Source organism: Siphateles boraxobius, unplaced genomic scaffold, assembly GCF_051911475.1.
Source record: "Siphateles boraxobius isolate OS27281-9 unplaced genomic scaffold, OSU_SipBor_1 7, whole genome shotgun sequence".
Taxonomy (NCBI): Eukaryota; Metazoa; Chordata; class Actinopteri; order Cypriniformes; family Leuciscidae; genus Siphateles; species Siphateles boraxobius.
This window is the reverse complement of record NW_027509197.1, coordinates 9327134-9350000: the sequence shown is the minus strand read 5'-3', so window position 1 is coordinate 9350000 and position 22867 is coordinate 9327134. Positions and strand designations below refer to the sequence as shown.

Genomic DNA, 22867 nt, shown 5'->3' with positions numbered 1-22867 from the left:
ATTCAGAGCAATTCAGATTTGAGGTACCATCCTGGTGTTTTTTGTGAATTTGGTTAATTAATCTGCATATTGTGTAATTATTAAGGTTACTTTTAAAAATATATATATATATATATTGATAACCCTAGTATTTTTGTTTTATCTTTATGGTTAACACGTATGGAAACACCCATCGCAGTTAGTGTAGTGTACTGAAGTCTTAGCCCAGATATGAATGGACAGATTGACATTGGTGTATTGATTTTATGAAGGTTGAAACTGATACTCTCACACTTTGTAGCTGCTTAGCACCTTCACTACCCATCATACATTAAGACAGGACATATGCTTCTAGCAGATAGTGAGTGGATGATTGAAAGCATCAAAATATGAATAAGGATTTTCTAAATACCAGAGTAATACCAGTCATGATGAATGACACTAGAAATCATATTCCTATTTTACCATTTAAATTTGTTGAATTATTCATCCGTTCATCCTTTTGTTTAGGGCTGTTGAAAAAATTGGGAGGGTCAATGACGTGGCAGGCCGTGGGGGGAACCGACCACTCCGGCATTTCCGCTCAAGCTCTGTGCCTCTCCCTCTGGTAATGGACAGCTTGGTGCACTCCAGCATTGGGACATCAATCAAAGCAGCCCTTCAGCCTGTGCCACACTACACTGAAGAGGGGAATGGAGGGAACCTCTCCTCCCCACGAAAGCAACCTCCTCCCAAACCCAAACGAGACCCAAATACACGTCTGAGTGCATCGTATGAAGCAGTGAGTGCAGGGCTGAGTATTGCACCCAAAGACAGTCCTGCTGAGGGTCAAGCTTCTCCGTCTGGAAGCCCGCCAAAAACCCAGCTTTCTCCATCTGATCGTACGTATAAATATCAGCTCAAAAATGTACTACAAGGTTTGCAAAAGTATGTGGACAACTTCTAGTATAAATTATGTACTGGCCTGCACAAAGCCAAAAACTAAATTCAGCTGAACACCTTGGGGATGAATCAGACCCAGTCACCCGACATCAGGGTATGCTCTTGTTCCAGAATAGGAACAATCCCTGCATCCACATTCCAACATCTAGTGGAAAACCTTTGTGAATTGGAAGCTGTTAGTGAATACCAACTTGATAAAGCACAATGTACGTGTGGTGTTCGGATGTCCACATACTTCTGGCCATGTACTGTACATGTTTTGAACAACACAGCACAAATGTCTTCACCTCAATATTGAGAATTTTTCTTGGCATTTTAGTAAATGGCTTTTCCTTTCCTTCCTAACTCATCCATCATCTGACTACGCCTCAAGCTCTCTCTAAACCACGGCCTCACAGTGATGACTACAGCACCATGAAGAAGATCCCACCCCCTAAGCCCAAACGCAGCCCTAATACCAAACTGACGGGCTCCTACGAGGAGATCTCTGTACCCTCCCCTGTGCGCCCCACAGACATGAAACTTTTCAGCCTGGTACGAGGAGGCCACTGCTTGGGCCTCATCCAGCGAGCAGCATCTGCGGATGGTGCCCATTCTTCTGTACTAAGCCTCTACCCCTGCCAGGATGAGGAGGATGTGTACATCGAGATGGTAGGGGCCTCACGAGCCCTCAGCCTGGCTGACTCCCACAGTCCAGAGCTGAGTGAGGCAGTATACGAGGAGATGAAGTACTTCCCATCTGATGAGATGGGTTCAACTCCGGTGGTCAAGCCTGAAGCTGTTAATCCCTGCACCACTACCCTATCTGCCCCTGTGCTGGAAGTCAAGAGGCCTGTGACCCTGATGGAGCTCTCTAGCACACTTGGGGGAAAGCAGCTGGGCAAGGACGGGACAGCATGTGATATTCCAGCTCCATTCCCTAACCTCCTTCCACACCGTCCCCCACTTCTTGTCTTCCCTCCGTCCCCTGTCACCTGCTCACCCGCCTCCGATGAGTCCCCCCTTACCCCTCTTGAGGTGAAGAAGCTGCCGGTGTTCGAGACCAACCTTAACTACACCAGCCAGGACGGGGGCAGCCCACTCTCACCCCAGTACATCCGGCAAAGAGCTGATTCTTCACCAAGTCTTTCTGTCTTAATGCCAGACAAGTCCACGCCACCCTTGACTCCTCCTCCCCCTCCTCCCCCTCCGGCAGTACTTCCACCTCCCTACCGTCCTCCTTCTCACTTCCCCTTCCCCCCTGAGGCAAACTTCTTGTCTCTGACCCGTGCAGCTTCTCTGGCTAGCACAGATTCCCCCAAAGTTTCCCATAAAATGGTGCACAGTCTGGCAGAGACGCCCCCAAGCAGTTCCAAGCCTCCCTTCTCCCCAGTGAAGAGCTCACGGCCAGAGCCCCGCAGAGCTCACTCCTGCTCCTCCTCGCCTCTGCTCTTCAACCCTGCTAATGGGAGACACCTCACTAGTCCCCTAGATGAGCTGAACACCCTTTTCAGTTCAGGGCGCAGCCTACTCCGCAAGTCCACCACAGGAAGAAAGATCAGAGACAGCGGTGAGTGAAAGAGTGAATGTGTTTGGGTGCATTTATTCTAAAGGTGGTCTATGTTATTCTGATGCCATTTGTGGCACCAAACGGACCAAAGAGTTCTCTTAGGCACTTCGCTATGGTTGAGCCAGTGTTGTCCAATGTCAGTCCGCTCAGACAAACAAAGCAGTTTTGAAAGTGCCACAGGGAGTACTTAAACATTTAGCTAAAATCAACCTACGAATTGCTTACTTGTGTATAGTTGCCATGTCAAGCTGTTTTAACATCAAATAATTATACACAGCACCTTTATAAAGTTCATCCAAAAATGTTTTCTGTCATCACTTACCTTCCTTATGTCATTCCTAACGTATGAATTACTTTCTACTGTGGAACATGAAGATATTTTGAATAATATTTCCTATTGTCCATACAAATAAAGACAATGAGGTCCAAAGGAAATACTGAATATTGAAACCGACTGACTTTCATTGTATGTACAAAAAAAAAGGCATTCTTCAAGATATATTCTTTTGTGTTTCACAATAGAAAGTATGTCATACAAGTTTTGAACAACCTGTCCAACCAATCATAAATGATGATAGAATTTTCATTTCTGTGTGAACTATCCTTTTTAGTTGTTTTATTATAGGCTTCAGACACATGCATCACAGATCTTTAATATGTTTTTAATCACATATTTTTAGTTCATAAAAGGAGTTTGCACTCACAAGCACACATGGTCATGCTTAATTTGCTTCAGAAGGATTATAATAGTCTGGTCAAATTATTGAATCTTTCCCAGCATGTAATTTCATATATGTGGTTATTGAAAAGCACATCCTGTTTAGTATGGTTTTATTGACTCATCCAGTCCCAGGCTTTGTGTTTGTCAAAAACAGTGAGGTCAGTGCTGATAAAACAGACATTTACCATAAAAGCCACAGCACTTTCTCTCAGAAACCCATTCAGATGAAGGCAGAGTGTTTATGTAAGATCGAGGTTTAGGCTGTATTTTGCATCTGCTCTGAATCACTTTTGTTACGACACCACAGCAACCTTATCCAACAACTGCCCTTAAATGCAGCTACACCATGCGCCTAAGGTTTAAACTGAGCCAAAATGACCTGTAATGGTCTTCTGTCACATTTAAAATTTAAAACATTACCCCTTTTTTCCGAAGAAATGCGTTCACCTGTGGAGAAAACTAATATATAAGGCACATTAAGTACATTATCCATTTAAGGAAAAGAGCAAGTGTTAAATGTCACATAAAATAAGATAATTTGATGGGGAGGCGTTCTTAGGGAGGATGTTGGGTGTGTGTGGCGATTTAGTTTACATGCTGTGTCTAACACAGTTTCATTTGCCTCCTCCTCTTAACCTTTTGTATTTAATTAAAGATGCTTTAGCGTACATCTACTCCCATCATAGATTTATGAGCGTGGATCCCATATGACCCCGACCCATATGTGCTTGTGTGCAAAATACAGTTGTAATCTAAATTATTCTACCCCCATTGCAAATCCGGTTTATTATCAAAATGTACACACTTTCAGCTGTTTGCAATTGAAGTGGCTCAACACAACAATTGTTTCAAGTGGATTCCCCAAATTCAACTGAAAATGAGACTTTTAATGATCTCTGCAGTCTTAAAATTATTGAACCCTTTCATGGCAGGCATCTTTAGTACTTAGTAGAACACTGTTTTGCTGTTATAACCTGCTGCAAACGAGATGTATAACCAGACACCAGCTTCTGCCAGCGGTTCTGAGGAATCTTATCCCATTCCTCATGAGAAATGGCCTCCAGTTCAGTATTATTCTTGGGTGTGTGTGCTGAAACCACCTTCTTCAAATCTCACCAGAGATTTTATATAGGGTTCAAGTCAGGTGATTGTGATGCCTACTGTAGAATCTGAAAATCTGTACATTTTGCCATAAATCTGATTTGCAATGGGGGTTGATTTTTTTTATTTTTTTTTTATTTTTTTTATTGAAAATGGCACAGGGTGTATTAGCTCCAGGCACATACATATTACATGGACAAGAGATGTAGCTATGAAATATTAAATATCAAAGTCTGCAGGTCTGCTGATGGATGTGAATCGCTGTGTGTGTGTGTCTTAGGACACAAGCAGTGTCACTCGAGAGCAGGGGAAATTACTTATTTCATTATTGTGCATGTACAGTACATGTCAACAAGTGTGTCTGTGAAATGAACAAACATTAATCTGTAATAATATGTATAATAATTTTACTTTTTAAGATTGTTTAAGCCTTCTCACATTGAGTTATCTGGATATTTTTTAGAGGTTTAATTAGCTTAATCTACTGAACTATTCTTCATATTGTTGACAGCATATCTCCTCTAGCTGCATTTTGGGTTTTTTTTTCTGAAAAAATTGGAAAGGGAGGTGCAGTGTCGAACAAGACTGTGCCAACCCTTACTGCATTGAAGATATGCTCTGCATGTCTGGCAGTCATCTTGAATGGCAGGTGTATCCTGTGCATTTCTTTTTCATGTTTGATCCTCCTAATTCAGTGACATATCGATTAAACTAACGTTCAAATGCTTGGGGTCAGTAAGATCAATCATTTTTAAGACAATAATACTTATATATAGCAATATAATAAGAAATCATATAATTTGACCCAAAAAAAAAGTTAATTATAAAAATGCTAAACAGTAGCATTTTTATTTGTAGGCTTAGGATTTTGGACCCCAGTGTATAAATCTGATCCTAAAAGACTGGGAGAATGTCATCAGAATGAAATGTATTTTTAAGAAACCCAATTAATTCTACATCACTGCTCAGATTCACATAATCATAAGAGTCAATGTCTAGTGTAATGTAATGCGATCATGTTGAATACAGAGTCTGTAGGGGTCCCAGACACAAAGCTGCAGTAAATTAATCTCTGATAACCTTGGCTGTGAAGTCAGATGCTCATGACACGAGAGAGAGATAGAGAGAGAATGCTGTAATGGAAACAAGGCTGCTAACAGGGGTTTAAAAGGGCAGCTGACTCCTGTGCTATATCCATCCCTGTGACTGTCAGATCCAAGCAGACCTACATACCGCGAGGCTTAAACATCCCCCTGTGCTTCCGCTCTCTCTGCCGTCAACGTAATCGCAAGACTCCATCATTCCCATAATTCCTGGCCGGAGCAGCTGCAGATGCCGCTGCAGAAATGTAATTGAGTCAAGGTGACAGGTGTCGGTCGACAGTCACAGCGAGATGGGGCCTTACATGGTGCTGAAGCAAACGTTACACATCATCTTGATGTGAAACAATGTATTTATCGAATGTTTTTATTAATTTCTATTCCATAGTACTCTCAAATTCCAACATTAACCTGCCAGGTCGAGAGGATCAAGGCCCAATCTCTCCGTCGTCACAGTTACAGGATAAAAACGCCAACAACCACACCTCTCCCAACTCTTCAAACCCGGCCCCCATTGAGAACGGCAACCAGATCTCCAATGGTAATGGCACAAGAGGTTTGGGGTCTTATTTATTAACCACAAATGATTCAGCAAATGCATGTTTAGAAGTTTAGGATTAAAATGTGAAATCACTCAAATCACACTTACACATGCTGGGTTTTGAGAGATATTTCCACATTCAAACTCCAATTATTTAAAGCGTAGTCGCATGGCATTGGCCGCCCCAGCCTTGCTCCAAGGTTTGTTTACCACAGACAGCACCAATGACTGCATAACCTTTGCATGACACACCACAGACAGAAAGGCCAGCGGTTTACATGCATGAGAATATATTAGAGATAAAGTTAGAGAATAAAGGAAAAGGAAAGAATGGCAGATTGAGGGTGGTTAGTGGAGAGAATGGGATTGGAGAAATAGACATGGTAAGATGAAGTGAGTTGACCCAGAAGCTATCACTGAGGTGAGCCATGATTAAGGTGAAAGACCCTGGACTTCATAAAGTGCACTCCTAAAGAGCCATCAGCTGGCTCAGGGTCTCTCCGCCTCCCTTACACAAACACATACACTCACTCTCTTGGCCTTTTGTCCTCTCAGTGAGGCTAATATCCACATGAGGGGATGTAGCAGAGAGTGGACGGAAGTTTTAAACACCCAGCAGTGAACCATACACTTAGTCATTATATACCTGCATCTTGAAGATAATGGTATATGAACTACTGTACATTTCCAGAAGGAAACACCAGTATTGGGAAGCAGCAAAAGAATAGCGTTAACATTTTATGTAGCTCAGATCAGGCAGATGTTGTGCACTGGCATTAAAAAAAATATATATATAAAAACGGATAACATATTCAAACTTTGTTTTGTATTTAAGTAGAGGTTGTAACAATTAGGGATGCTAACCGATGACCATTTGACCGATGGTTGACCGTCTCAACGTTAACCGATCAAAGTTGTCTGTAGTCGGTTAAAAAAAAAAAGTGATCTCTAAATTAGGCTATTATAGACAGTGGACTAAACGCTACTACAGTTAGCCATCTCATTCCAAGATATTTTTGTGTGAAGTGAACAAATCCCTCACACTCAATTTTTCATAACTCGCATGTTTGTACTTAATAAACCAATAAAAAACATTTGGTCACAGCGTTTGGGTTCCCGCGCTCACAAGGTTTGCGAAAAGTAAAGGCTACAGGCTAAAACACTGGAGGTTAGAGCCAGGGCAGACGACAGGATGAAGCGTGCAAAGAAACGTAGTGTGTGGGACCATTTCACCAAAAAGAATGAAACAGTAAGTTGCAACTTGTGTGATACAGTGCTTAAATACAGTAGTAATACTGTAGAAATACATTACATCTACATTTCAGTGGTAACAGATAAGGTGATGATGATCATCATCTTTCTTTATTATTGTTAGCACTAACGTTACCTCAAACTAAAGCGGAGTCTCTTCGGAGCTGTCATTTTCTTAAATGAGCCGCTGCAATGTTTCAAATGATCTTCTAATGCTAGACTAACGCCTTTATTTTCAACGCGATCACCTTGTACCCAAACCATTTCAAAACTAAGGAGCCATTTGTCCTCCGATTACATACAAGCTCCTCGGCGCCGCGTTTGCGGGACTCATGTTTCGCGCTGTAGGGGATTTTAAAAAAGTGACGTGAGTGGAAGCGCGGCGCCGGGGCAGTGTGTGTGTGTGTGTGTGTGAGCGGGAGGCAGAGAGAGATGTGACAGAGTTGCGAAATTGCAGGCGCGGCTTGAAATGGCTGTTATTTCAAATAGTGTGGCATATTTTAAACTAATCGGTTAACCGGTTTCAACCGGCTAATGAAGCTCGGTGGTCGGTCAAGAAAATTTTTAGTTTTCGCCATCCCTAGTAACAATACCCTCATGTCACGATTTTGATACATATTACGATACTGAACTCACGATACGATATAATTGCGATACTTTAAGACATATGGTTGAATGTTAACAAAAAATGTATTGTTGATTCAAATGCTAAATTTGGTATTACATTGTGGCTGTAAATGATTAGGCAGACTTGGTGCTGGAAACCCAATGCACAGGACAATGGTGACATCAAAGTAAAAATTATTCTGAAGCTGAAAATACAGAATTATTTCAGACTAATATGCTTGCACTCTGTCACTGACTAGATATATTAAAATAGGCTAGTGTAGGCCACTTTTTAATGGTAACAAGGCATTTGGCATTATCAGGACCCACAAATATTCCTCTCTGCATTATTATACATCATATTCAACATTATATCCATTATATATAGTAGTTTAATATAGGACTGACTTTAAAACTGTAAACTTTTTTTCGCACACAGTAAATTTAATTTTGGGTGAACTATACACAATACAGATCGACACTATCCACGATACATATTGTTGCATTTTTGTATTGCGATGTCTTGTGACACGATAATGTTACACCCCAATGTTAAGTGGTACAGACAAAAATAAAAGAAATGTGTAGACTAAATGGAGGATTACAATGCACATTGAAGCAGCATATTCCAAGACATACACGAAGAATGTTACATTTAACATCCGCATATTTCTCTCTTAATAGGAACGCTGGAAGACGATGGACATCCAAAGTCAAATCCATCCAGCACCTCGGCGTTACACAGGCACATGGACAGCCACCACACTCAGGTGAAGCATATACACAAACACATGCTCTCTTGTGGCATCTGTCATCTACTCTTCCGTGGGGAGAAGGTCTCCAGTGACCCTAAATGGCAGATATAATCATGGGTAATGAAAGTGAGAGCGGGTCCCATGTCATCCCAGACTCAGCACTCTGCCAAATGAAATGAGTGAAGGCTTATCTGGAGATCGTATTCAGAGGTGCATTAGAGCAAGAGGGGTGGTGCTTCAAACAGACTCTCCTCCGCAGGAACAAGCTGAAACCATCACTGTGTGCCCTCTGTGCTTCTCAGCATCTCTCTGTGTGTCCTGAAAGCAAGGTTACCCTCACCAAACATTAAAACTTAATGAGGGTTCTCTGAGAGCTTTCTCTCATTCTCTGTATCTCTATCTTAATGGTACGGTTTAGGAATCAAGTATATTTCTTATACTCCTTAGTCATTATTCTGTTGGTAAGTCGAATAAAAAAAATAATACTAAATACTAAGAAAGTACTGGGTAATATAAGATAACTACATGGGTTAGGTTTAAGGGAGTTATTACCCAGTTATTGTAATTACTATAATAAGTACATAGAATGTACATTGCGAACTGGACTCTAAAATAAATTGCTACCCATTATTCTATAATACTGGAGCCAAGTCAGTTTCATTTACTTGCCTCTAATATAATGGTGTTTTTTTTGTTTTTGTACTGTGATGTTTGGAAATTCACCATGATAATTCCAGTTCTGTTTTGTTCTTTAACCATTGAACATTTTATTATTATTAAGTTTGGTATTTAAATGTAAAGATATATATAAATCTAAGATATATTTATACATGTGAATATGCAATTATAAGTCTGGATACATACATTTAAATTTGAATATGTCTAAATAAAGATACACATTTTAATATAAATGTAAATTGTCTATATATATATATATATATATATATATATATATATATATATATATATACACTCACCTAAAGGATTATTAGGAACACCTGTTTAATTTCTCATTAATGCAATTATCTAATCAACCAATCACATGGCAGTTGCTTCAACGCATTTAGGGGTGTGGTCCTGGTCAAGACAATCTTCTGTTCTCCAAACTGAATGTCAGAATGGGAAAGAAAGGTGATTTAAGCAATTTTGAGCGTGGCATGGTTGTTGGTGCCAGACGGGCCGGTCTGAGTATTTCACAATCTGCTCAGTTACTGGGATTTTCATGCACAACCATTTCCAGGGTTTACAAAGAATGGTGTGAAAAGGGAAAAACTTCCAGTATGCGGCAGTCCTGTGGGTGAAAATGCCGTGTTGATGCTAGAGGTCAGAGGAGAATGGGCAGACTGATTCAAGCTGATAGAAGAGCAACTTTGACTGAAATAACCACTCGTTACAACCGAGGTATGCAGCAAAGCATTTGTGAAGCCACAACAAGCACAGCCTTGAGGCGGATGGGCTACAACAGCAGAAGACCCCACAGAAGACCCCACCGGGTACCACTCATCTCCACTACAAATAGGAAAAAGAGGCTACAATTTGCAAGAGCTCTCCAAAATTGGACAGTTGAAGACTGGAAAAATGTTGCCTGGTCTGATGAGTCTCGATTTCTGTTGAGACATTCAGATGGTAGAGTCAGAATTTGGCGTAAACAGAATGAGAACATGGATCCAGCATGCCCTGTTACCACTGTGCAGGCTGGTGGTCGTGGTGTAATGGGGTGGGGGATGTTTTCTTGGCACACTTTAGGCCCCTTAGTGCCAATTAAGGATAATGCACCATGTCACAAAGCTCGAATCATTTCAAATTGGTTTCTTGAACATGACAATGAGTTCACTGTACTAAAATGGCCCCCACAGTCACCAGATCTCAACCCAATAGAGCATCTTTGGGATGTGGTGGAACGGGAGCTTCGTGCCCTGGATGTGCATCCCACAAATCTCCATCAACTGCAAGATGCTGTCCTATCAATATGGGCCAACATTTTTAAAGAATGCTTTCACCACCTTGTTGAATCAATGCCACGTAGAATTAAGGCAGTTCTGAAGGCGAAAGGGGGTCAAACAAAGTATTAGTATGGTGTTCCTAATAATCCTTTAGTTTAGTGTATATATATATATATATATATATATATATATATATATATATATATATATATATATATATATATATACACTAAACTAAAGGATTATTAGGAACACCATACTATATATATAATATATATAATAATATATATATATATATACATGCAGATGTATTTTTAGACCTATAACTGTATAGATTCATATTTGAATCTATATATTCGTATGTATTGATATAAGTATATCCTGTAATTATTATTTCATATACTTATTTGGCCCTTCATAATATATCAGCATTTTTTATATGTTGCTTATTTTTCACTTTCTGTTGTCATCAATCTAAGTTTGACTGATAGATTTTTCACAAAAGAGACTTGAATAGCAAATCAATGGGTTATATCCTGGCTTTACTTAATCTTGGATTAAATGATAAATATATATGACCTTGACCATAAATAATACATGGATGATTGTCACCGGCTGCCAGGTAAAAAGCTCCAATGAATCAAGGCTGAATCTTCCTAATTGTCTAGCTTATAGATAGCTTTGACCGTGACATTCATGGCATGACATGAGCAGTATACAATGCATGTGACTGTCAATCACTAACAGGAAGACCATATTAGGAATAAGGAAGCAATGGCCATACGTAGAGGACGTGAAGTTGATAGTTATATTGAAAAAAAAAAAACACGTATTCATACAAGCGTATACACACACACACAGAGAGGGGGAGAGAGAGAGAGAGAGAGAGAGAGAGAGAGAGAGAGAGAGACAGACATACAGTAGCTAGAGAAAACACCATCTGTTAGGATGATGGGATTGAAGACAGATATATGGTACTGTCACCTGCTGATGGCAAAGAGAGAATTCTTTGATTTATGGCAGTCAAATGCTCATTTTATAAGCTTGTGCTTTGTAGAGAGACCCACAACAGACTGCGCTGTCTCGCATAAGTGTATCATCATCTGAATGGCTTTGTTCCAAAATCTAGTGAGATGCCATGTAGATTCCAATAGACGGAGTCCCGACAAAGAGCCTGTTCTAAAAGTTCGTCATTAACATTGCACAACGAAAATTTTTATTTATTTTTTTAATAGAGTTTTCAAAGCTGTAAATAAAACGATTAGGTAAATTGTGTTTAATTCAATGTGTTGTGTTACTTGACGTTTCTTTGTAATTATTTGTGAAATGTACTCAAAATTTGTCTGTGTACCTCCGAAATGACCTCATGTTGGCTAAAACAGAGGTGACCGCATGTATCCTTTGCAGAGGAAACAGTAACAAAATGCATTGCAACAGGCTTGTAGGACAAAAGAAATCCAAGGTTGCGGACTGAGTCGTAAATATAATAATACCATTCATGAATGTAAATGATCAGTAAAATGTCAATTTAAATAAAAAATGTGGTAAGTTATAATACGTACAATTAATATAGTCATTTAATAAATACATTTTACAGTTTTATCCTCTATTTTAGCTATATGTGCAGTGTTTTATGCTTATTGTGAGTATTTTTTAACATAGCAACATACTAATGTCAAATCAATTGAGTCTTTTAAAATTGAGTTTTATTGAGTTTTTCAGAGTCATGTCAGTCCAAATGGAATCTGATCATATTTAGCAAGTGTGAACATAAAAAAAAAGTCACGTCAAAGCCGTATTCATTTGTGGTTTGATATCCTAGTACAATTTAATTTCTGGAAATCAGTTTCAGTCTGACTACTCTGATCGGGTTTAATGTAGCGTTTTTATTTATGTCATTTTCTCACATCGTGAAAATTATAATATGATGGAGACATCTCAGTTGTCCAGTAATGGGGTGTCTTCACTTTCACTGTTCATTTCTGCCACTGCTTCATTAGATTCGTGTCATATTGTAAGACAATCCCTCCATGTTGTTTCTGGCGTATGCCTACCAATGCAACGTTATTGGCATAGAAATCAACGCCTACATTCTGAAAACTAACGAGCGCCGAGGGACACAAAAACTGGATCTGAACAGTTGGACATTCAATCATTTAGATCAAATTCCAGTCGGATTTGGACTTAAAGGGCCATATCTTGCACCCAGCGCAATTGACTTTGTACACCGACGCATGTATCATTCCTATTTTGCTCCCGACGCACAGCGGACTTTTCCCTTCACAGACGCACGTAGGTAAATTAGGGATTGAACTTGCGCTCCCGGAGGCGGTTCAGTGAAAAGAGGCGGCGTGTTCCAGCGCAAACGTTCCCTGGTGCTATTTTGCAGTTTCAGAAAACAATTCCACCACAGACTAGGATTATTATCCGCGTTATTCAGATGCTATTTTAAGGGCGCATACTTGGCCATAACGTAGCATGTGCACAACGTGCATACACTTTGTTTCTCTCATTTACACAGATGCAGCAGTTGCCATTTTTGCAAACCATACATAATTACAAGGAAAAATCATTGTGGTGTCCATGAAGATGTGAAAAAATTGTGATAAATCTAGCTTACAGATTTACACAAATGATTATACGCCTGTTTAACCGAAGTTAATTTGAGTGGGTTTCTCCCATTCCCATACAATGTCACTTCTCTGTCTTCTACGGCCCTGACGAGAACGTCGGTTTCCTTGGCTGTGAACCGCTCCTGGCGTGCGTCTGGCAAATCCGCCATCATAATAGCAATTTGCCATGGAACAAGCACGCCTGCTTTTAAATGTGAGATGACGCTCTGATTGGTTTATTGCATGTTACACCCAAACCACACCTATGAGTAATGTAGCTACTTCAGACCAACCCATTTTTGATTTGCGTCAGGCACAAGAGTCATTTATCCCAGATCTGCCCCACAAAGTTACTTGCGTTTCATGTTTGATACTTGCGTTTCAGATCGTTAAAATAGGGCCCAAAGTGTGAATGTAGTCTCAGAATGTAGAGAGAGGTAGCACACTAGATTTTGGACCAAAGATAGAATATTTCAGGGATTTTTTTTCGGTCTCATAATTGTTCCATGTCTGCATAATATCCCTGCTCTACTCACCAAGTCATAATTGAGTCCCAGTAATAAAAATATGCTTTCGTAATAATTGGAAGCGAGAGACCACCACAGTGCACCTGTCACTCTCTATATGTAATTTGTGGCCCCCTGCGGAGGGCCCCACATTATGGAACGTATGCTGGCCTGTAATGATTTATGAATGTGTATAATGCGGCGGCCTTGAGATACTCTTCCATAAGACTCTTCTCACTTGTCGTAAACGCGTGTGGGCCAGTAGTTTTTAAATGCAAAACTAATAACCACTGTCATTTGAGCTGAGTGGAGCAGGGTAAGGTTCCTGAGAGGAGAGCTGGGGTCCTCTCTCGCTCTCACTCAGCTGCGTTGTCATATTTCCCAGCGCTGAGAGCTGTGGATTGTTTGTCCATTAAGAAGGAAGCGTCCTAGTTTCTCTAATGGCATCGGCACCCTGCATTTCCAATCCAGTCTGTTCTGGCACAGGGAAAGAATGACAGAAGTCTGTCATTATCCTAATGAACAGTGTAACCAGTCCTTCCCATAAAAAGACATTTTGGGTTTACCTGTGAGAGTCACTTGAGAAACCACTCAATTATATTTGCTATAACAGTTAATTTGATTTATTTTCTTACTAGAACAATTGCATTTTAGACAGATTCTTATTCAAATCCTAATTATTAGTGTGTGTGTTTTTTTTTTTTACCTTGCCACACATAATGCATTGTATATATCTATCATAAAAAAGAGAACTGTCCCGCTTAAAGGGATAGTTCACCCAAAAATCGATATTTTGAAGAATATGGTTAACCAAACAGTTGATGGACCCCATTGACTTCCATAATATATATTGTTTCCCATACTATGGAAGTCAATGGAGTCCATCAACTGCTTGGTTACCCATTTTCTTCGAAATATTATCTTTTGCGTTCAGCAGAAGAAAGAAACTCATACTGGTTTGGAACAACATGATGGGGAGTAAATGATGACAGAATTGTCATTTTTGGGTGAAGTAAAGTGTGCTGGTCGAATGGTTTACTTGCATACAAATAATTATGGTCATTGTTTACAAGCCGTATGAATGAACACATTCTATAAAGGCCCCTTTATTTAATTCTGATTTATGCTATTACAAGCTGCTTTTATTGCAACAGTCTGAAAGTTATTTAAATTATGTACACTGTTCAAAAGTCTGGGGTCGGTAAGATCTCTTATGCTCACCATGCTGCGTTTATCTGATAATAAAATACAGTAAAAACAGTAATATTGTGAAATATTACAATTTTAAATGTTTTCTATTTGAATATGTTTACATTTATTATTGTGATAAAGCTGAATTTTCATCAGCCATGATTTGGTACTTAAGAAACATTTCTTAAACCCTTGTGCTGCTTGATATTTTTGCAGAAACCATGATCCTTTTTCCAGGATTCTTTAATAAAAGAACAATTTATTTAAAATGGGAATATTTTGTAACATGATAGATGTCACTTTGGATTAATTGAATGTTTTGTTGCCAAATATAAGTATGAATTTCTTTTTTTTTTTTAATCATACTCACCACAAACTTTTGAACGGTAGTGTGTATATGATATTACAACATGCTGTACATAGAAACAGGATGCCTGTCAGTTAAACACACACCACATCACGCATTTAATTTCACATGCAGACATCTGTATTGGTTTTAATGGTGCAATCTAGTTTGGTTTCACATCCGTCTAACCAGACCAACCTCGCACATTTTTCCCCCCTGAAGTCTTGAGCATGTATCGAAATGGTGGGTTGTATTTTAGAAAGGTAACTAGGTAGAAGCACTTTGCATTTCACTAATGACACCCGAGATACTTTGTACCTCAAGAAGCACTGAATGCCACAGGCTCTCTGGTTACCGGATCCCATTCTGTCATCGGTTTCCTGCCTGTCACACATGATAGGGGTCAAGGTCACAGGACTGCATTGAAACCAGGAAGTGAATGAGAACAACAAAGACTGATACATATCTACTAAATATCTTTAAACATGTTGTTGTACTCAATGCTGAGCTCACCTTAAATAAAACTTAAATTATTCAATGAAATAATGAAATATTCACAGTGACAGAATTGCCCCCTACAGAGGGAAGTGAGCTACATGCTAGTACTCTTTGAAACTGGACACTAACCTTTCAAACCACATCAACTAGAGTATATGCTCACTCACTACCAATACTCAGTCCTCTGGTAACTTTACACTGAAGTTTCAGATGCGCTGCGCTGTGCCAGAGACACTCTCTCAAAACATCGAACAAACCGATGCTTAAACATGTCAACCATCTCGGTCTTGATGCTTTTAGCGATGTGGCATCAAACAACACAAGACCTGAACTGAACCAGTAAAACCCATCCTTTTATCGAAGGCCTGACTTTAGGAAAAACAGATGGCAGTGATGTGCTCTCATCACTCAAATGTAACCCCACTAGGGGTCATCCTCAAAGGGACGCTCTACCTCTTAATGTCCTTATGGCACTCGGAAGCAGGAAACAGCCTTTTAATGCCCCTTCTCATGTATTAGCACACGCCTGCTTCATATTTCCCTGTCTCTCAATCCTCCTCTCGTCTGGTCCATCCGCTCCTTATTGATCCACATTGTAACGTCCCATAACACGCGGAAGATCATGATGTTTAATTATTGATCAGCTTGGTTTCGCCGGAGATTGCGATTGAGAGCGAGAATGAGGCGAGCCCAATCCGGCCTTATCAGCATTCAGATCCGCAGGGTGCTGAAGATTGCTTGGAAAATGACAGCAGGAGGAATGAAGTGTTCCCGGACAGGCGCTCTGGTAATTGAGTATTCTTGCTCCCTGTCTGTATGCGATAAGGTCGGAAGAGGCATTTTCTTCTGACTGATCTGCTGTGTATCACGCAGGCCAGTAGATGTTGATCGACTGTAGATACAGTGTGGCCCCATGATGTATTTAGACACTTAACCAACTTTGAAATGTAAAAATGTAATTGGTAATAATAGCAGACCAAGTAGCATCTGTTTTTAAGGAAAGATGGCACAAACACATCCATCCATCTGTCTCTCTATCAGTCTAGCAGTCTGTCTGTCCATCTATCATTCTGTTTGTGCGTATATAAATCATAAAACCGTACATGCACTGTTCCAAATCAAACTATTTGGATGCTCTTTTTTAATAATGGATATTTTTGCATTTTTGTAGTATTGTGGAAAAGGAGAACATTATTTGTAAATCGTAATTTAGAATTTATTAAAAGCCCTAGAGCGTGACATCATACCATGTTGCTGATATTCAGTGTTTTATCAAAAGTAATTTTGCAGGCACTCCTTTAGTGGATCATGTGATTGATTTTAATATTTTGTATATCAGGAATCTAATGTGACTTAAGTGTCTAAATACATTTCGGAGCTACTATAAAAATAAATATTATCAGTCATTATGTCAATTTTTTTTTCAAAGCAACCTTGTACTGAAAATCATTCAATCCAGTTTGTTTAGTTTAGTTAGTTTCTTTGGCATTCAATCATGTCTGCACATCTGCTACAGGTAATCACGTGTATTAAGCACATGATTTCTTGTGACAAGAATGTAAGAAATGTTGTATATGTGTTTTGAATGCTCTCTCTCTCTCTGTCTTTCTTTCCTCTCTTCCAGAGGAGTCACCTCAACTTCTCGCCTTTCGGTGCGGGGGCGGCGCTGTAGGCAGGGGGGCTGAATGAGCCCTCAGGCCTGTATAGGGATGGGGTGAGTCTGGTCTATAGCACAGTACCTCACTGGCTGCCCTGCACCTTCCAATTCCCGTCTTTTACGTTGCACTTTTTGCTTCCCATGCTATTGAAGGAAACTGCAGCTCTGCAACATCTAGGATCCGCTCTTGCAATGCAATAGGGACATAATTTGTGATGATGCCGTTACGTTAATCAATACAAAAAATGAATTCAATTAAAAATGACTGTCATCATTTAGTCATCTACTTATGCTGTATAGCTTGCTTTCTGTAATGAAATGTGAAAATGAGCTGCAGTTTTTGTTGAAATTTCTCCATTCCTCACCGCTGGTTCTTGTTTCGTTGCTGCGTACATGGCGACCCTGCTCTTCCCTTGATCCCTCATTCAATCCAGTCCCTTTTTTGCGTTTTCTGCCTTCCTAAGTTTTTCTCATTGCTTTTCCTCTGAAACAGAGGCTCTTTATGAAGTTTGTCCTCACGCTGAGATGCTCATTGTTGCCTGCTGAATCATGCCTTATAGGGAGTGTGGAGCAGAGCCACGTCTCTACAATTAATCAATGACTCTTATGCTTCAACCACAAACAAATGTTCACATGTGCCACGCATATGGCCAGCGGGAACAGGCCAGTGTGTAGATGTAAATGGATATATTCCAGGGATGGCCACTGGTACTCGATTTCAAATGACAATAGGGTTAACGTTGCACCTATATGTCTACTAACTTCCATTATAGTGTTAGTAGAGTATTAGTAGGGTTAGGGTCAGAATTTAGTGACGTGTAGGTGCTAAGCTACTTAGTCAATAGAATGTCTGTTGGAGGACCATCACAAAGAGTTAGCAGATATTAAGCAGACAGTCTACTAATATTCTAATGAGAGTTACAGTAGTTGACATGCAGTTGCAATCAAAATAAAGTGTTACCGACAACAGTTATTGAGAATAAAAACAGAATAATTGTGTGACTTTTTTGTCATCTTTAAAACATTTCACACCAATTAAAATCCAGGGATAACTATACATAAATGTGCCAAAACAAACTCAGATTCATTTGAGGGTAATGATACTTTTCAAAATCAGCACAGAAAACAGACTTTTGATTTCGGTGTGTGGCTACAAAATAGTACCAAAAAGAATTTTTTTTGGATATGGCACCTCAAAACTACTATGGTATTTTGTACCATGTACCATGGTGCCATGGTATTCCTGCAAGTACCATGGAGTGCTGTGTAAGTACTATGGTATATAAATACAGTAATCATTAAGTGTCATGGTAAACAGCATGTCAAATGGAATTAACATCTACTTCGACATAACTTTTTCTGTAAGGGAATTTATAAACTCTCACCACAAAACGCACAATCGTAGTACTATGGTACAGTGATGGTATCTGATGATAATACCATTGCACTGTGATATAAACCAAAGTGACGGTAAAGACTTTTATGCAACTTATGTTGCAGAAGATTTAAATTTTAAATACAGGCTCTTCATTTCACACCAATTAAAATCCAGGGATAACTATACACAAATGTGCCAAAAAGAACTCAGATTAATTTGAGGGTAATGGTACTTTGTGTTAATTTGATTTAAAAAGAATTCAGCATGTAATTGCTTTAGCAAAATACTATAATAATTGTATAATAATTGTAATTAAAACAATTATTTTGAATAAGAATAGCACAATTCTGTAAAATACAATTACATTCATACTTAAAAATGCATACTGAACATGCATATGTGTTTGTTTTAAAGTATAACTGTCATTGCATTAAATAGAAAAATGTAAATCCAACTCAATATTATTATGAGTAACAACAGCACAGACACACTTTGTAAGCATTTAGTTTATAAAAAGAAGTTTATTAGATATTAAGATGTTGACTTCTCAAGTAAACAAATGCCCATCCCTGAGTTATACATCTCAGTACAAACATATGTGGTTGTTCTCACAAGACATTCATTGTTATCCTTGGACTCTGAAGCTCACTTTACCTCAGACGTCCTCTAACTTCATGCCTGTAAGCTAATATAGGCTTAGGAGTCACACAGGGTGTCAGATCAGCCTGTAAAACCTTTAAATGATCAGGACTGTATAGGTTTGTCCTGCCTCAACCTGGATTGATATGCCTTTCAAGGTTTTCTCAGCTTTTTGATGTCCTCAAATTGTCTGATGGCTTTTCAGGAATGTGAAGAGAAGCAGCTGAGGAGCGTTCGTTAGAGGATTATGGTTAGCCATGAGCCTAGGCTTTTTAATTATTTGTCCTTCTGGATTTTAATTACTGGTGAAGAGCATGTAATTGATGCACCAATCCTGGGATTTGTATGTTCGTGTATGTTTTTGAGAGAGTGCGACATCGCCTAAGAAATGCTTAAGAGTTTCTCCGAAGATACTAAAGTGCATTTAGGGATAGCGTTACTCTGATACCAACAGAACTTTTCAATCTGTTTACTTACCATGTGAAGGGAGACCATCCTCCAAAAGACATCACATGAACACCGATTTCTTTTGTTAGGCGACTTCCAAGCCTCGTTGCTCTGGGTTCCTCAGAGTGTTTTCGACAGCTGTATTCCCAGTCTGGCTTAAGATGTTCCTCTATGAAGCAAAAGGATGACAGTTGGAAGCCAAAACAGTTAGGGAAGAACTGGCAGTGTGTTTGATAGTTAAACAGTGAAAATACAATGAATAATCAGGTCTTAATGCGCATGGAACTCCACAGAATCTTCAAAACTGGAACATCTGCAATTCGTAGAATTTTACAAATCCTTCCATGTTTGTTTAAGTATTATGACTAATTTTATAATGCTTTCAGATATCAGTAAAACTTTAGTATTCTTGGCTACATTTAATAAATTCTACATATTTAAATTAATTTGTCAGATTTTCAAAATCAGCACAGAAAACAGACTTTTGATTTCGGTGTGTGGCTACAAAATAGTACCAAAAAGTAAATTTTTTGGACATGGCACCTCAAAACTACTATGGTATTTTGTACCATGTACCATGGTGCCATGGTATTCCTGCAAGTACCATGGAGTGCTGTGTAAGTACTATGGTATATAAATACAGTAATCATTAAGTGTCATGGTAAATAGCATGTCAAATGGAATTAACATCTACTTCGACATAACTTTTTCTGTAAGGGAATTAATAAACCCTCACCACAAAAACGCACAAACGTAGTACTATGGTACAGTGATGGTATCTGATGATAATACCATTGCACTGTGATATAAACCAAATTGACAGTAAAGACTTTTATGCAACTTATGTTGCAGAAGATTTAAATTTTAAATACATTCTGTTATTTTGAACTTAATGTATCATGAAAAAAATATGAAGAAAATGTTCTTGAGCAGCAAATCAGCCAGCATATTAGAATGATTTCTAAAAGATCATGTGACACTGAAGACTGTAGAGTCATGGTGTTGAAAATTCAGCTTTGCCACCACAGGAATAAATTACATTTTAAAATACAGTTTAAGTAGAAAACAGTTGTTTTAAATTGTAATACTTTTTCACAATATTGCTGTTTTTACTTTATTTTTGATCAAATAAATGCAGCCTTGGTGAGCATAAGAGACTACAAAAAACATAAAAATCTATCCGAACCCAAACTTTTGAGCAGCAAAAGAAACATGGTAATTTTTTGGTAAATATTTTTGTATGCAAACACATGGATTCTCTTACAGTTTTCACAGTATATATATATATATATATATATATATATATATATATATATATATATATATATATATATATGTATGTATATATATATATATATATATATATATATATATATATATATATTATTTTTTTTTAGAAAATTTGGAATTTCAAATCCTCCTGGAATTGAAAGACCCCCACACATCTGCAAATGACTGGTCACCGTGAGGGGAACCCATGGGTTCTTGTCGAAGGGCAGGGCAGGATAAGAGAGGAGGAGTGCATACTAATCTTCCCTTTTAAAGGCTGAATGATAAAAGAGCCAATGGAGAATCCAACTACACATCTGTACAGCCTGGACAGAGAGATTAACACGCAAATCTCTATAGACCACAATCTGAATTCACTCGCCAAAACCTTTATATAGAGACCTTTATACCACAAGCTGGAATAAGTAAGGGTGGCACCGATGAGGCTGGTCCATTGAAGTTTGAGACGTATTTATGCACAGTGCTTCTCAATTGCTTTTGTTTCAAGACCCAGATTTTACACTGGGCATAAAGTGGCTTCCACTTTTTATCATATATAAAGTAAAATTTCTTTAAAATCAAATATTGAAATGTAATATTACATTCTACATAGGTCAGACAAATTGCACAATTGTTAATATGCTGGATAGGATATGTCTTGGAGAATATATCTTGAATTTATGCATTTTGGCCAATTTATGCTTAAAACTAGGGGGAAAATATTTTTTCAATTGTAAAATAAAGATAGAATATCCAAAAATCTTCAAAACAAAATTGTGTAACATAACAAGTCTTGTTTTCAGAGAATATATTGTGAATTTATTTATTTACTTATTTCTTTTCTAAATAAAAATATTTTCCAATAGTACAACCAAGATAGCAAAAACAAATATCTAGTAAATCTAGAGTTGTTTTCTAAGAATATATTTAGAATTTTCTACACTTATTTTTCAAATATTATGCTTAAACCAAGAAAACAAAATTAAATGGTCTTAGATAATTAACTTTAAAGTATGATTTAATTAAAATTATGAAGAAATTATAAAGAAAATATATTTGTCACAAAAAACTTTTGTGACAAAAATTGTGACAGTGCTTGGTCACAGTGCTTCTCGACAATTTTTTTTTCACGACCCAGATTTTACCCGACAAGTTATATAGAAATAAAAACAGTCTTTAAAACTTTGGTAAAACAATGAAATTTACTATCACAATGAACTACATAGGCCAAATAATCAAAATTGTTAACATGCTGAATTGGACCATTTTTGTTTCTTGAATGCAACAGTTTCTTGCTCTCATCATTCAATACTTCACACAACAAAGCCCACCCTGGTCGACAATAAAACATTTGTTTGATTAGACATTTTTTGTTGTTCCTTTTAACCCTCTGGGGACGGATTGGGTGGTACCGCCCAAATGACATACTTTTACAAATGTGTAATTATCTTAAAAACTATTAATGATAGAGAGGTGCGGCCTTTTTGGCCGTCTTCCTCAGATTCCGCTGTAAACAGTGATCACAAACTTACCCGGCTTGTATACACACTTCCTTGTTGCGCAATACCACTTCGTCAAAATCAATGAAATCGATGTTGTTTGGCAGATTCACAAGCAACAACCAATGGAAAAATTGCCGATGGAGGAATATTTTTCTTACCCAATCAGAGGAAGGTTACCATGACGTATTCTAGCAAATCGGAGGACTCTGTAGCCTTGCAAGGGGTGGCACTATATACTATTACGCAAACAGCGTTGTGGCAGAGACGACAGAAAGCGAACGGACGCGTCGAGTATAAACATGGCTTTACGGAGCGAGAGCGCACAGAGATATGA

The 22867-nt window shown here is 38.5% G+C and overlaps 1 protein-coding gene and 1 long non-coding RNA gene across 6 annotated transcripts in view; one reads left to right on the top strand and one right to left on the bottom strand.

Moving 5' to 3' along the window:
- The window catches only part of LOC143723839 (uncharacterized), an 83960-nt gene that overhangs the window by 11138 nt on the left and 49955 nt on the right, over window positions 1–22867 (bottom strand). The window contains exon 2 of the long non-coding RNA XR_013197177.1: window positions 19793–19931. This is a non-coding gene — a long non-coding RNA (uncharacterized LOC143723839). The remainder of the gene's footprint in view (window positions 1–19792; window positions 19932–22867) is intronic.
- The window catches only part of myo16 (myosin XVI), a 227951-nt gene that overhangs the window by 196687 nt on the left and 8397 nt on the right, over window positions 1–22867 (top strand). For 2 of the 5 annotated variants that reach the window (XM_077216645.1, XM_077216642.1), the window contains exons 31-34: window positions 490–860; window positions 1295–2470; window positions 5781–5948; window positions 8475–8560. In XM_077216645.1, the coding sequence (XP_077072760.1) occupies window positions 490–860; window positions 1295–2470; window positions 5781–5948; window positions 8475–8560 (1801 nt within the window). Of the gene's footprint in view, window positions 1–489; window positions 861–1294; window positions 2471–5780; window positions 5949–8474; window positions 8561–17265; window positions 17356–22867 lie in introns of all 5 variants that reach the window. The other 3 variants (XM_077216647.1, XM_077216646.1, XM_077216643.1) reach the window with 3 other exon arrangements.